This window comes from Bufo bufo, chromosome 11 (assembly GCF_905171765.1).
Source record: "Bufo bufo chromosome 11, aBufBuf1.1, whole genome shotgun sequence".
Taxonomy (NCBI): Eukaryota; Metazoa; Chordata; class Amphibia; order Anura; family Bufonidae; genus Bufo; species Bufo bufo.
This window is the reverse complement of record NC_053399.1, coordinates 19,500,930-19,515,584: the sequence shown is the minus strand read 5'-3', so window position 1 is coordinate 19,515,584 and position 14,655 is coordinate 19,500,930. Positions and strand designations below refer to the sequence as shown.

Genomic DNA, 14,655 nt, shown 5'->3' with positions numbered 1-14,655 from the left:
GCTGATATCAGTCACATATGATGTAATGTCTCTGGAGGTTATATCAGTACTGGAGCGTTATAAGAGGAGCGGCTGATATCAGTCACATAGGATGTAATGTCTCTGGAGGTTATATCAGTACTGGAGCGTTATAAGAGGAGCGGCTGATATCAGTCACATAGGATGTGATGTCTCTGGAGGTTATATCAGTACTGGAGCGTTATAAGAGGAGCGGCTGATATCAGTCACATATGATGTAATGTCTCTGGAGGTTATATCAGTACTGGAGCGTTATAAGAGGAGCGGCTGATATCAGTCACATAGGATGTAATGTCTCTGGAGGTTATATCAGTGCTGGAGCGTTATAAGAGGAGCGGCTGATATCAGTCACATAGGATGTAATATCTCTGGAGGTTATATCAGTGCTGGAGCGTTATAAGAGGAGCGGCTGATATCAGTCACATAGGATGTAATGTCTCTGGAGGTTATATCAGTGCTGGAGCGTTATAAGAGGAGCGGCCGATATCAGTCACATATGATGTAATGTCTCTGGAGGTTATATCAGTGCTGGAGCATTATAAGAGGAGCGGCTGATATCAGTCACATAGGATGTAATGTCTCTGGAGGTTATATCAGCGCTGGAGCGTTATAAGAGGGGCGGCTGATATCAGTCACATATGATGTGATGTCTCTGGAGGTTATATCAGTACTGGAGCGTTATAAGAGGAGCGGCTGATATCAGTCACATATGATGTAATGTCTCTGGAGGTTATATCAGTACTGGAGCGTTATAAGAGGAGCGGCTGATATCAGTCACATAGGATGTAATGTCTCTGGAGGTTATATCAGCGCTGGAGCGTTATAAGAGGAGCGGCTGATATCAGTCACATAGGATGTAATGTCTCTGGAGGTTATATCAGTGCTGGAGCGTTATAAGAGGAGCGGCTGATATCAGTCACATAGTATGTAATGTCTCTGGAGGTTATATCAGTGCTGGAGCGTTATAAGAGGGGCGGCTGATATCAGTCACATATGATGTGATGTCTCTGGAGGTTATATCAGTACTGGAGCGTTATAAGAGGAGCGGCCGATATCAGTCACATATGATGTGATACCCCTTTTATTATTATATGTGTTGGTTGGAATTTCTCACATTCTTATGAATCTTCTACAAAAATAAAGAAATAAATGTTTTTATAAGGAAAACTTTGTGTCATTTTCTCATATTGAAGGTGATTTTGTTCTTTCGCTTTTCCTAATCCCTCGGCCTCCGTGTACACAGCAGATAAAAGAATCAATCTTCTTTTGAAATGAAGCAGAGCCGTAGCCTGTAGGTAAGAGATGCTATCCTCATTGACTTGGTTATCTGCGAGGCAATCTCTGCCGCTCACTCCTTATCACAGAGCATTAGCAGAATTCTTAAAATTTCTATTGTTCTGGAATATTCTGATTAAAGGAGAATTCCGCAGTGACGGTCGGCACACCGCACGAGCACATTGCTCCGCAGGACGTACTCAGCGCCGCGCTGTTCTGCACCCTGCGGTCCTACAACTTTCCTGTTAACTTCCTGAGTGATGGCCATTGGATTACATGCAGCTACGTAAGGTGAGGTGGTCATGGGAAGATCTGTCTGCTGCACAGTACACTGCCTCGCCGGGATGCACAGACTTGTTTAAGTCCCTTCCAGTCATCCTTAATCATGGAGCTTCAGGATAGAAAAAAACAAGACACAGCAACCCAGAAGAGCGCCTCTGTCTCTCTAGAGCAGTGTTTCCCAACCAGTGTGCCTCCAGCTGTTGCAAAACTACAACTCCCAGCATGCCCGGACAGCCAAAGGCTGTCTGGGCATGCTGGGAGTTGTAGTTTTGCAACAGCTGGAGGCACATTGGTTGGGAAGCACTGCTCTAGAGGACCTGCATGTCTGCACGTTACACAGAGCTGTGCAATGCTTCACTTCACCTGTGGTGGCGCTGCAGAGATAGGAAACATTTGCTACCCATAGACTGCAGCTGATCGCTGGGGATCCCTGCAGCTAAGCATCAGGGGTTCCAGCTTTAAGTTATAGTGTCTTATACTTTATACTCCAGTCACTACCAAAGCTGCATACCTAAATCAGTACTAAACAAGCAAGAGGAATCTGTATGATTGCATATCCTCAGAGCAGCTAAAAGTAGCCAAGACTGAGTACCCCTAATAGGGGCATCATAAATAATACTGCCATACAGTGACCAGATAGCGTCTCCACTCACAGGCCTCTTTCACAGTACTTGGTCAGTATTTGTAAGCCAAAACCAGGAGTGGTGTAATAGAAATATTTGTGCCTTTTCGGTATTTTGGACCCACTCCTGGTTTTTGCTTACAAATACTAACCAAATGCTGATGCAAAATACTGACCAAATATGGATGCAAAAAAACTGACCAAATACTGACCTTGTGAAAGAGGACTATGAGTGAAGCAGCTATCTGGCGGTATTATTTGTGCACTATATGGCATTGTGTGGCACTACTCAGCATGGGGTTTCTGCAGGTGGTGGCGGCACTGTATAGCATTCAGGTAACTGTACAGCACTATAATCTGGGCACCACACTGCATGGCGCTTATAATTATACACTTTTTCCTATGGTCCCCTGTATGTCACATGGATGGGCAACAACAGGAGATATACAGGGCACGGTCCTGCATGGGTCTGGCCCTGAATACAGCTTTGGATGTGATTGGAGTAGAAGACGTGATGTAACTCAGGATCAGTTACAGTGTGCATTACATAAGTGGAGCTGCACACTAAGGGGGCGCCAACCGCACCTGCCACCCGAAGGTGCTTGAGTGCATCTATGAACAATGACCCCCTATTCCCCCATCGCCACAATACTCTAAATATAACTCAGGCCGCTGCGGAACAAAAATTAATTTCTTAAAGCAGCCATTGTTAATTAGCCCAGATTCCCGTCGACGGTAGGCAGATAATCCGCGCTCTCGCCCTCCACACAATTACCAGCTATTATAAGAATTAAATGTAGCACAATCTAATAACGACGGGGCCTGCTAACGAGCTGCAAGGCTGCGGAGGCCAGAAGATGGCGCTAGCGGCAGCGGCGGGATAATCAGGTTGTCACAGCTCCGGCGGCGCAGTATTTATAGGGTCGCTTGGTGTATTCTATTAAGAAAATGGGCCAAACGCTCCATTGTTTCCTGCAGCTATTTATAGAGCAGCTTAAAACTGTTTCCACTTTATTAAATTCACAAGACGATCGTCCATCAGACAAAGAAACAACAAGGCGCGGACAACGATGCATCCGAGAAACTCGCTCACTACTCCACAATGTTAGTATTTGACATTTTTGCCTGAAAATAATTCTCCACTGAAAACAAAATATCAGCTAAAAACTGGAGACCTAAGAGCAGAGCGGTGATTTGTTCCCCTCAATATCCATATAGCACATTAGTAACCGAGTGTCAAGTTATCATTTACTACATCTGTACATTGCTGTAGGGGCAGAGACTCATATACTCCAGCCACCTCTCGCCATGACTGTACCCCTGCAGTCTATGTCTCGGGACAGCATGAATCGCTCCCTATTTATCCAAATGCAAATCATTATTAGGGGGATCATACAAATAATAAGTTACATCCTGTATTATACTCCAGAGCTGCACTCACTATTCTGCTGGTGGAGTCACTGTGTACATACATTACATTACTTATCCTGTACTGATCCTGAGTTACATCCTGTATTATACTCCAGAGCTGAACTCACTATTCTGCTGGTGCAGTCACTGTGTACATACATTACATTACTTATCCTGCACTGATCCTGAGTTACATCCTGTATTATACTCCAGAGCTGAACTCACTATTCTGCTGGTGCAGTCACTGTGTACATACATTACATTACTTATCCTGCACTGATCCTGAGTTACATCCTGTATTATACTCCAGAGCTGCACTCACTATTCTGCTGGTGGAGTCACTGTGTACATACATTACATTACTTATCCTGTACTGATCCTGAGTTACATCCTGTATTATACTCCAGAGCTGAACTCACTATTCTGCTGGTGCAGTCACTGTGTACATACATTACATTACTTATCCTGCACTGATCCTGAGTTACATCCTGTATTATACTGCAGAGCTGCACTCACTATTCTGCTGGTGGAGTCACTGTGTACATACATTACTTATCCTGTACTGATCCTGAGTTACATCCTGTATTATACTCCAGAGCTGCACTCACTATTCTGCTGGTGCAGTCGCTGTGTACATACATTACTTATCCTGTACTGATCCTGAGTTACACCCTGTATTATACTCCAGAGCTGCACTCACTATTCTGCTGGTGCAGTCACTGTGTGCATACATTACTTATCCTGTACTGATCCTGAGTTACATCCTGTATTATACTCCAGAGCTGCACTCACTATTCTGCTGGTGCAGTCACTGTGTACATACATTACTTATCCTGTACTGATCCTGAGTTACATCCACTATTATGCTCCAGAGCTGCACTCACTATTCTGCTGGTGGAGTCACTGTGTACATACATTACATTACTTATCCTGTACTGATCCTGAGTTACATCCTGTATTATACTCCAGAGCTGCACTCACTATTCTGCTGGTGCAGTCACTGTGTACAGAAATTACTTATCCTGTACTGATCCTGAGTTACATCCTGTATTGTACTCCAGAGCTGCACTCACTATTCTGCTGGTGCAGTCACTGTGTACATACATTACTTATCCTGTACTGATCCTGAGTTACATCCACTATTATGCTCCAGAGCTGCACTCACTATTCTGCTGGTGGAGTCACTGTGTACATACATTACTTATCCTGTACTGATCCTGAGTTACATCCTGTATTGTACTCCAGAGCTGCACTCACTATTCTGCTGGTGCAGTCACTGTGTACATACATTACTTATCCTGTACTGATCCTGAGTTACATCCTGTATTATACTCCAGAGCTGCACTCACTATTCTGCTGGTGCAGTCGCTGTGTACATACATTACTTATCCTGTACTGATCCTGAGTTACATCCTGTATTATACTCCAGAGCTGCACTCACTATTCTGCTGGTGGAGTCACTGTGTACATACATTACATTACTTATCCTGTACTGATCCTGAGTTACATCCTGTATTATACTCCAGAGCTGCACTCACTATTCTGCTGGTGCAGTCACTGTGTACAGAAATTACTTATCCTGTACTGATCCTGAGTTACATCCTGTATTGTACTCCAGAGCTGCACTCACTATTCTGCTGGTGCAGTCACTGTGTACATACATTACTTATCCTGTACTGATCCCGAGTTACATCCTGTATTATACTGCAGAGCTGCACTCACTATTCTGCTGGTGGAGTCACTGTGTACATACATTACTTATCCGATACTGATCCTGAGTTACATCCTGTATTATACTCCAGAGCTGTACTCACTATTCTACTGGTGCAGTCACTGTGTACATACATTACATTACTTATCCTGTACTGATCCTGAGTGACATCCTGTATTATACTCCAGAGCTGCACTCACTATTCTGCTGGTGGAGTCACTGTGTACATACATTACTTATCCTGTACTGATTGTGAGTTTCATCCAGTAGAAGGGTAGTGAGTGCAGCTCTGGGGTATAATATTTTTTGACCTCTCAAAAACACAGGAAATTACTTCACATTTTCTCTACATGTATTTGAAATACATTCGGTCCACATAACATCTCCTCGGAGATTACACCAAATTTTCTTAATTTTTGAGCCCAGTTTATACCAATTTTTGATTTCTAAATGTGATTTTGTATCTAAAGTTACTTTCTGAGAGCTTCACCGCAACAAGACGCGCGAGTCCACGACACAACAACTTGTCCTACAAGGACGGCAAATGGAATTACAGCTCAAGCGTCGCCTGAGATCCGCCAAATGTTCTTTCATCCAAGAACATCTTGCTCCCCCGTGTGATTCTCCTCCATAAATGAGCAGTCTCTCCAAACACGTTCTGTGTGAACCATGACCAACGCCTGCTTTTTCAGAGCCGCCCGCGTTTACGGAGATTTAATAAATTGCTCTTTGCTTTTGGAGGAGACTGGAGGCATGCGTTACGGTAATCCATACTGCATCCCTCACAGAGATATGAAGCTGCTCCCTACAGGAACGAGGCTTCGAGTGAAAGCCGATAACCCCAGAGCCGCAGGACGACTTGAAAGGAGAGGAGATTTCTTGCAGTTCTGTGAACAGACTGGATGACTCTGAATGTGTTACATTAAGAAAAGTGCCTGATCTGCCATTATTTTTTGCCATAAAAACACTAAATAGGAGTCATTAAGATCTTAGTTGATACCCAACTCCTTATCTAAAACTCCATTGTTACTTCTAATCCTATTTCCTGGGCTGAAACATTTCTTAATATATCTTTATAGCCTTCTGAGATTTACTTTTTTTCCTGATAAAGACCCCCAAATCCCCTGCGTAGAGTTCCATGATATGAGTCTGGTTGCCTGCCCTTACCACTAGGGGGAGTTTAGGTGCTCATGGCTGTTACTGCTGAGTTCAATGTATTCACAGTCTGCCTGAGCTCCCCCTTGTGGTGGCTGCCAGTAGTCCGAATTGTATCATGTAACTATGTCTGATTTGGGACCAAGGTGACCAATAAGCTATATAAAGAATTTATTGAGAGGATAATATTCAGACTAACTATCTTACAGCTATCAAGACCTTCAGGGCAATTTTTGTATGATTGCCGTTTAGTACTTTTGGGCTAAAAATAATTTTTTTCAACGGGTGTTTATTAAAAGAATTTAATTTTTTTTGTCATACAGGGTTAGTTTTCAGCCTAGCTGCAGAGTATCTTAAAGGGGTTATCCAATACCTATAATGCCCCCCAAAATGCCCAGGCACCTCATACAGGTTATACTTACCCAGCTCCCCGTCACCCGCGTTGCTCCTGATGCCGCACGGCCACCACATGTCCCCGTCGGCGGATCAAAACATCCAATAGCAGGCCGTGACGCGATGCCACGGGTGGGGTGGGGGGGCTTTTGGGGCAGCCTACTATTGCTGCCCCCCGTCGCTGGATGTTTTGATCTGTGCAACGGGGAGATGCAGTGTCAGCCGTGCAGGCATAAGGAGCGACGCAGGTGCCGGGGAATGGGGTAAGTATAACCTGTTTGAGGTGCCCAGGCATTTGGGGGGGGGGGGGGGGCATTATAGGTGTTGGATAACCCCTTTAATTTCAGTTTTACACTGAGTCCTGAACATGGCTTAAAGGGGTTTTCTGAGATTCTGACACTGATGACCTATCCTCAGGATAGGTCATCAACATCATATCAGCGGGGGTCTGATACCTGGGACCCCTTCAGATCAGCTGTTTGAAGGTGGCTAACCAAGCACAGCACCATCAATTGTATGGTGGCAGCGCTTGGTATTGCAACTCATCCCCATTCACTAGAAATTCAAGAATTTCAATCAGGCAGAAACGACCTCCACCTATATCGACCAGCTTCTCAAGTATCTATTCAACGGAGCTCACGGCCCTAATGTAGACCATAAACCAGGGCTTCCCCACCGTCACTTATCATTTACATTATTGATATACTGTCGTGTGACAAATAGGCTTTTAGGACACTTTGGGGACCAGGTCCTGAAACCTCTGCACAGCCCCCGCCCTATACCTCCGGAGGGAGCCATCCATTGTTTTTATTGGTCCAAACATAGATATTTGCAGGCATTTTTCCAAGTCCTCCATACCCCAGATATGGGCCCCATTATTTCCTATCGTCTAGTACTTAGGGATAGAGTTACCTAAAGATCTCTCCACACCTTTACTAGAGCCTCATCACACTCCTGATAGTTCAAAACTTCCTCCAACTCACCCAGTGACCTAACATCACCCAAAACTGGACATCCCCTCCACTCAAGGCAACAACTCGACATACTCTCTGATGGACCCGATGATACAATGTATCAATTTAAGAACACAACACACGTCACTCAGTACTCCAATGATACAATGTATTCATGTAAATACATAACATACTTCACTCAGTACTCACTGGTGGTCATGGGGTACTCACTGGGGGCCGGGAGTCTTGGCGGTGGCGGTGGAGGGGGAGGCGGAGGCAGTAACGGAGGGGGTCTGCACTGGCACACTTGCTGACAACCACTGGGAGGATTTTCCATCGTGGACCTTGAACATGTCTTCTGGAGTTCAGCGTGAGCAACCTAGAAGAAAAGCAAGGGTTGAGAAGTCCACGTTTTGCATCTCTCCCGTTTGAAAGGCAATCCCACCTTTTTATACCGCACACGGCCATTTGGAAGACCGTTAAGGGGCCGATACCTCATGTTTGACTGTTGGACACGTTGAGATATTGCACACAAGGCCACATAGGGAAGGTACAGATGGAGATCCTGACAGCAGTGAATCTTTAAAGCGATGTTCCCCCCTCCCCCTGTCATCTGTTGGACAGGGGGAAGGGGTTCTTCATCTATATTAGATTTTATTGATGTGTGCAGACCATTGAAATCAATAAACGGTTGCAAAAGTTAACTTTTTCGCTACTGAAACACATCAGGAGGACTTTAAAATATTGTATATGAAGCTAGATGCCAGCACATTTATAACCCGCCTGTGGTGCCCTTTAAATGACTATGGCTCATACCACTGTCCGGACCAGTAATATAATGTGTATGCTCAGTGTCGGACTGGGGTACCTAGGGACCACCGTACGGATACATTCAAATATAATAAATAATCTAACTTTTTTTTTTATATGAACATAAGCTGGTTGAAGATATGTATGTAGTGTATTAAATCTAAAGTGTTATGTGCCACTTATGCAGGGGGTGGGAGACTAGGGGCCCACCTTGCTCAGGGGCCCACCGGGGGATTCCCCTGTACCCCTGCGGGCCAGTCCGAGCCTGTATATGCTCCCGTAAAGCTCAGTGTAGCATTCATGCCATGGTTCCAGGCCAATTATCCAATTTTAATTGTTTCATTTCAGATCATACCATTTATGGAGCAGGAGGTCGGGGTATAAATAGACGGATTTCAATGAAGCTCATTTCATATACACAAGGACAGATCAAATGTCTCCTGTTAAATATAGACGGTCGGGATTTATGCAGCGAGCGAAGATGAAATCGTGAGGCCGAAACAAAGCTCGAGTCAAGTTATTAGTTCAAGTCAAGCAGAAAGATCCTTGTGATAAGCGAGCCATTGTTCCATCATTCATCATCACTCCTTATGGGCAGATTTGGGAAGATTTGCCATCTCGGGCGCTTCCCCCTTGGGATCTGTAATTTGCACCATAGTGGTTTTTAACACCACACTTTAGAAGCCTACACAAAAGGAGGATTTTTAGATTTTAATTATCCTGCAGACAACTTAGGGATACTTTGAGAATATTTTTCTTGCATTTCCGATCCATAGATTCTGCTTACACTGACACATTGTAACAAACCCATCAGCTGTGGGATTAGGGCAGAATGGATTTTCAGTCTTTAAAGGTGAACAAGAATAAAACAGGCAGAGATTCCAAAAATGCTAAGAAAGCAAAGCAAAATTTTGATTAAACGATTCTGTATAAGTGGGGGATAAATATTTCACAAAGAGCAATAGACGGAGCTTACCTGTAAGAGTCCAGCAAGGGGGAGCATGAGACAGTGAATGAGGAGGGTGGGAGGAAGGAAGCAGAAGCTCCTGATGTTCTGCATAACTCCTGGAGAACTGGTCACAACCTGCAAAACTGGGAGAAAAGACAACTTAATAGACGAAGCACCATATACATTATGACGGGTCTTATCCTGTACTGATCCTGAGTTACATCCTGTATTATACTCCAGAGCTGCACTCCCTATTCTGCTGGTGCAGTAACTGTGTACATACATTACTTATCCTGTACTGATCCCGAGTTACATCCTATATTATACTCCAGAGCTGCACTCCCTATTCTGCTGGTGCAGTCACTGTGTACATACATTACATTACTTATCCTGTACTGACCCCGAGTTACATCCTGTATTATACTCCAGAGCTGCACTCACTATTCTGCTGGTGGAGTCACTGTGTACATACATTACTTATCCTGCACTGATCTTGAGTTACATCCTGTATTATACTCCAGAGCTGCACTCCCTATTATGCTGGTGCAGTCACTTTGTACACACATTACTTATCCTGTTTTGATCCTGAGTTACATCCCGTATTATACTCCAGAGCTGAACTCACTATTCTGCTGGTGCAGTCACTGTGTACATACATTACATTACTTATCCTGTACTGATCCTGAGTCACATCCTGTATTATACTCCAGAGCTGTACTCACTATTCTGCTGGTGCAGTCACTGTGTACATACATTACATTACTTATCCTGTACTGATCCTGAGTTACATCCTGTATTATACTCCAGAGCTGTACTCACTATTCTGCTGGTGCAGTCACTGTGTACATACATTACTTATCCTGTACTGATCCTGAGTTACATCCGGTATTATATCCAGAGCTGCACTCACTATTCTGCTGGTGCAGTCACTGTGTACATACATTACTTATCCTGTACTGATCCTGAGTTACATCCTGTGCTATACTCCAGAGCTGCACTCACTATTCTGCTGGTGCAGTTACTGTGTACGTACATTACATTACTTATCCTGTACTGATCCTGAGTTACATCCTGTATTATACTCCAGAGCTGCACTCACTATTCTGCTGGTGCAGTCACTGTGTACGTACATTACTTATCCTGTACTGATCCTGAGTTACATCCTGTATTATACTCCAGAGCTGCACTCACTATTCTGCTGGTGCAGTCACTGTGTACGTACATTACTTATCCTGTACTGATCCTGAGTTACATCCTGTATTATACTCCAGAGCTGCACTCACTATTCTGCTGGTGCAGTCACTGTGTACGTACATTACACTACTTAATATAAAACAGTGACTATTTTTGTCATCATTTTTGGAAATGCTATTGGCAGGGAATGTACCTCTATGTGATAGCGGATACAACAGCGCCACCTATAGGTAATAACACACAAAACTAAAATTACATCATTGATGAGGAGAAAAACAACAAGAGAGAGACAAGGTAACAGTCGTAGAATCAGCTACTAATAGAACAGGGTGGATGCCAGATTATCAAATATTAAGGATTATTTATATAGGAGATTTATGATTGTCAGACTATTAAATAAATATTCTGGATTATTTTGTAAATGTCCCAGTGTTTACATCATAGATAAGAGACTCTTGTTTTGCACATTTTGCAGCCTCTTGTGAATGAGATTTGTGATGGTGTCACACATTGTCACACATTTACAATCTTGCACTACTTACAGAGAATGGAATCCACAGCAATTAAAGGAGAACTCCGGCCGGAGATGTGAAGTCCTCTGCTGGATGCTCAGAGTTACGTCTCCCATAGTTCAATGTCAGCTGTTATTATGCACCCACATATCCTTGGTAGACTTGGGAGCGGAGGCCAACAAAACGAGTGGCAGCAGCGGGACATGGAGATGCAGGGTGTCGCCTACGGTCTGACAGAGCTGTGAAGGCCTGATTGTATCGGGGCTGCAGGCAGTGTCCCTCTTGCACACAAATGTTTTTTGTTTACGTTCCGTTTTTTGCATTCATTTTAATGGATCCGCAAAAAAAAAAAACGGAAGATACTCCGTATGCCTTCCATTTCTGTATTTCCGTTTTTCCGTTCAGTTCAAAGATAGAACATGTCCTATTATTTAGCAAGTATGGGGGGGCACTCACAAAAGGGACCACCACGGCAGTGACAGTGATTATACACTTTAATTTGTTAAAATTTTAAGAACATACCCCTAAAATCATACAGACATACAAATACATATACCACATATGCCCCACACTCAGTCTCTGCGTCAATGCGTAGGTATTCAAGTATAGAACCGCGTGCAAAGGTATATTGTCGTAATGACACCAGTTCTGTGGATAAATGCGCCAGCACCAGTGTACTGCTTAGGTGCAGTGATTGAATACACCGCTTCAATGTCCAGTGCACTTAGTATAGTGAAGCACAAGTCCAAAACACAATGCGGTATGGCCCCACAATCGTGGGTATGACTCACTTGCCTCTACAGTGCTCAAAATCGAGCCCGGTCTTACCCGTCTTCACTGCCTCCGCGGCGCTGCGGAGGAGGCAGTGAAGACGGGTAAGACCGGGCTCGATTTTGAGCACTGTAGAGGCAAGTGAGTCATACCCACGATTGTGGGGCCATACCGCATTGTGTTTTGGACTTGTGCTTCACTATACTAAGTGCACTGGACATTGAAGCGGTGTATTCAATCACTGCACCTAAGCAGTACACTGGTGCTGGCGCATTTATCCACAGAACTGGTGTCATTACGACAATATACCTTTGCACGCGGTTCTATACTTGAATACCTACGCATTGACGCAGAGACTGAGTGTGGGGCATATGTGGTATATGTATTTGTATGTCTGTATGATTTTAGGGGTATGTTCTTAAAATTTTAACAAATTAAAGTGTATAATCACTGTCACTGCCGTGGTGGTCCCTTTTGTGAGTGCCCCCCCATACTTGCTATATTTTACTTTTCTACTGGTCCTGAGGGTGGGACCTGGGGGTGAGCACCTGTTCCGTATAGAGAGAGGGTGAGCCGCTGTATTCCTCTTTTTCTACTTTATGTCCTATTATTGTCCGCATAACGTACAAGGAAAGTACTGTTCTATGAGGGGCCAGCTGTTCCGCAAAAAAACTGAACACACATGGACATCATCCGTATTTTTTGCGGATCCGCAAAATACTGAAAAAACTAAATGGTTGTGTGCAAAGGCATAACGGAGAAATCCAGATTTGGGAAAAACGTGAAAAATTCCTGCCGACAAGGGCTGATAACAGGGAACAACAGATTGCAATGTAGAACAGACTTTCGCCTTAGTGTCGCTAAATTAAAGAGGAATTTTCTGGGGCCGCAGAGTCAAGTACGGTAGATGTGGATGTCAGGGCTAAATTCGTCAGATTAGTGCGTAGATGCCTAGGTCAGAGGCAGCAGAGCCAAGTTTGCAAGAGAAGAAAGAGCTGAGTTTGCCAGAATGGCCAAGTTTGGGAATTTGTCAGGGGGCAGGACGGCAGAGTTTGTCAAAGGCAGCAGAGCTGAGTGTGTTATATGCGTCAGGCATGTGTTTGTCAACTGAAGAGAATTATGCGTACACCAGATATAGCAGGGGAAAGTTTATCTGATGAAGCAGAGCTGTGTGTGTTTTGTGGCAGTGACATCATGGCATGTTCCCTGTGGTTTTACCTAGACGGAGTGATAACTTGTAGGGCCATACCATGTCCATGTTCTCCCCAGATAGCTGTCCAACATGTGCCAGATTCAGCCTTGCAGATACCGCAACAGAGAAACCGAACAGTGTGAACCTAGCCTTACCAAGGTGACTATCAAAACTTTTATCTGCTTCTCCGCAGTTTTTCTCCTGCGATTACTGGAAGAGGCCAGTGGTAAATAGCACGATTCATGAAAGTGGAGATCAACGGGGAATGACAATTCCTCACCCCCCTCCCCAATCCCATAATAGACAGCAGAGCTATTGTCATGTCCCCCCCGTGGTACTAGATGACACCAGGATCCGTGGGCTCCACTAGATCTCAAGCCTCATCCAAAACACATCACCCTGTTACTGCATGTTCTTGTGGATTTTCCTCCACTTTTTTTTTCCGTCCGCTCTACTGATTTCCTATGATATGTGTGTGTGTTACATAAAGAGACTGGGACCGGAGCGATGGGAGGAATAGTTTGGGTGTGGAACAGAGAGATTAGACAGTGAGCTCCAAGAGATGCGGAGAATGGGAGTTATGCACTAGATGTGGGATTGTGAGACGTTGATTGTGAGCTCCAGGGCACAAGGAGGATGGGAGTTACACAAGGTGAAATTACATTGTGAGATTGTGTGAGGAATGGGATGCATTGGGAGTGGGATAGCGAGATAAGATTGTGAGCTCTTGGGGCATGGACTGAGTGATCTACAGAATGGGTTATTGTTCTAGAAATATTAGTCGTCTTCTGCTTTCTATTTCTTTCTAGATAGTTGGCAGCGAGCCTCATGTCCTAGGTGGGAGTGGGGGGCTTTACAGTAAATTTTCCGCCTCCCTTCTGTGCAGTGGGGCCCCTCATCTATCTATGTTGTGGCTCTTACCAAATAGAGCGCGGTTTTACGCTGATTGACTTTAGGGCCAACTAATGCACATTCTGGTGATAAAATTACAGATTTGCATCCGACAGGCTGTTATCTACAGAAATTGCGCCATACTTCCACAATTCGTAGCTCGCTGAGCAACCACGCCCCACTTTACGGCAAAAAAAAAAAAAAAAGCTTAATTTTTCTATGATTCCAGTTCCACCCATGTGCTAGACCTACACATGAACCCAGATGTCTACAACATGTTCTAGAGTAGTGGCCCCAACCTGTGGCTCTCCAGCTGTTGCAGAACTACAACTCCCAGCATGCCGCTTACATAAAGGGAGTGCTTGTTGCCCTACAGACCTCTGCAGAAAACCCTCCCTAGATGTAAGGGTCTAAGGTCAGGATTTGGGGAATACAATATCTCCTTATGGAGGGCGCCCATTTACCTACCCGCGGTGACGTTTCTGGAGCAGTAGTCCATGCCCTGCGCTCCAGCTGG

General features: G+C 44.4%; 2 protein-coding genes across 4 annotated transcripts in view; one reads left to right on the top strand and one right to left on the bottom strand.

The window, feature by feature from the left end:
* Nucleotides 1–14,655, bottom strand: part of PRIMA1 (proline rich membrane anchor 1) — a 65,549-nt gene that overhangs the window by 21,894 nt on the left and 29,000 nt on the right. Inside the window, exons 3-4 of the mRNA XM_040410973.1 lie at nucleotides 9,606–9,721; nucleotides 8,051–8,198 (exon numbers count right to left, since the gene is read on the bottom strand). Coding sequence (XP_040266907.1) covers nucleotides 8,051–8,198; nucleotides 9,606–9,721 — 264 coding nt within the window. The remainder of the gene's footprint in view (nucleotides 1–8,050; nucleotides 8,199–9,605; nucleotides 9,722–14,655) is intronic.
* Nucleotides 13,173–14,655, top strand: part of FAM181A (family with sequence similarity 181 member A) — a 70,847-nt gene continuing 69,364 nt past the window's right edge. For 2 of the 3 annotated variants that reach the window (XM_040410947.1, XM_040410945.1), the window contains exon 1: nucleotides 13,173–13,406. The gene's annotated coding sequence lies outside the window, so the exon portion shown is untranslated. Of the gene's footprint in view, nucleotides 13,407–13,852; nucleotides 13,900–14,655 lie in introns of those variants that run through there. The other variant, XM_040410948.1, reaches the window with a different exon arrangement.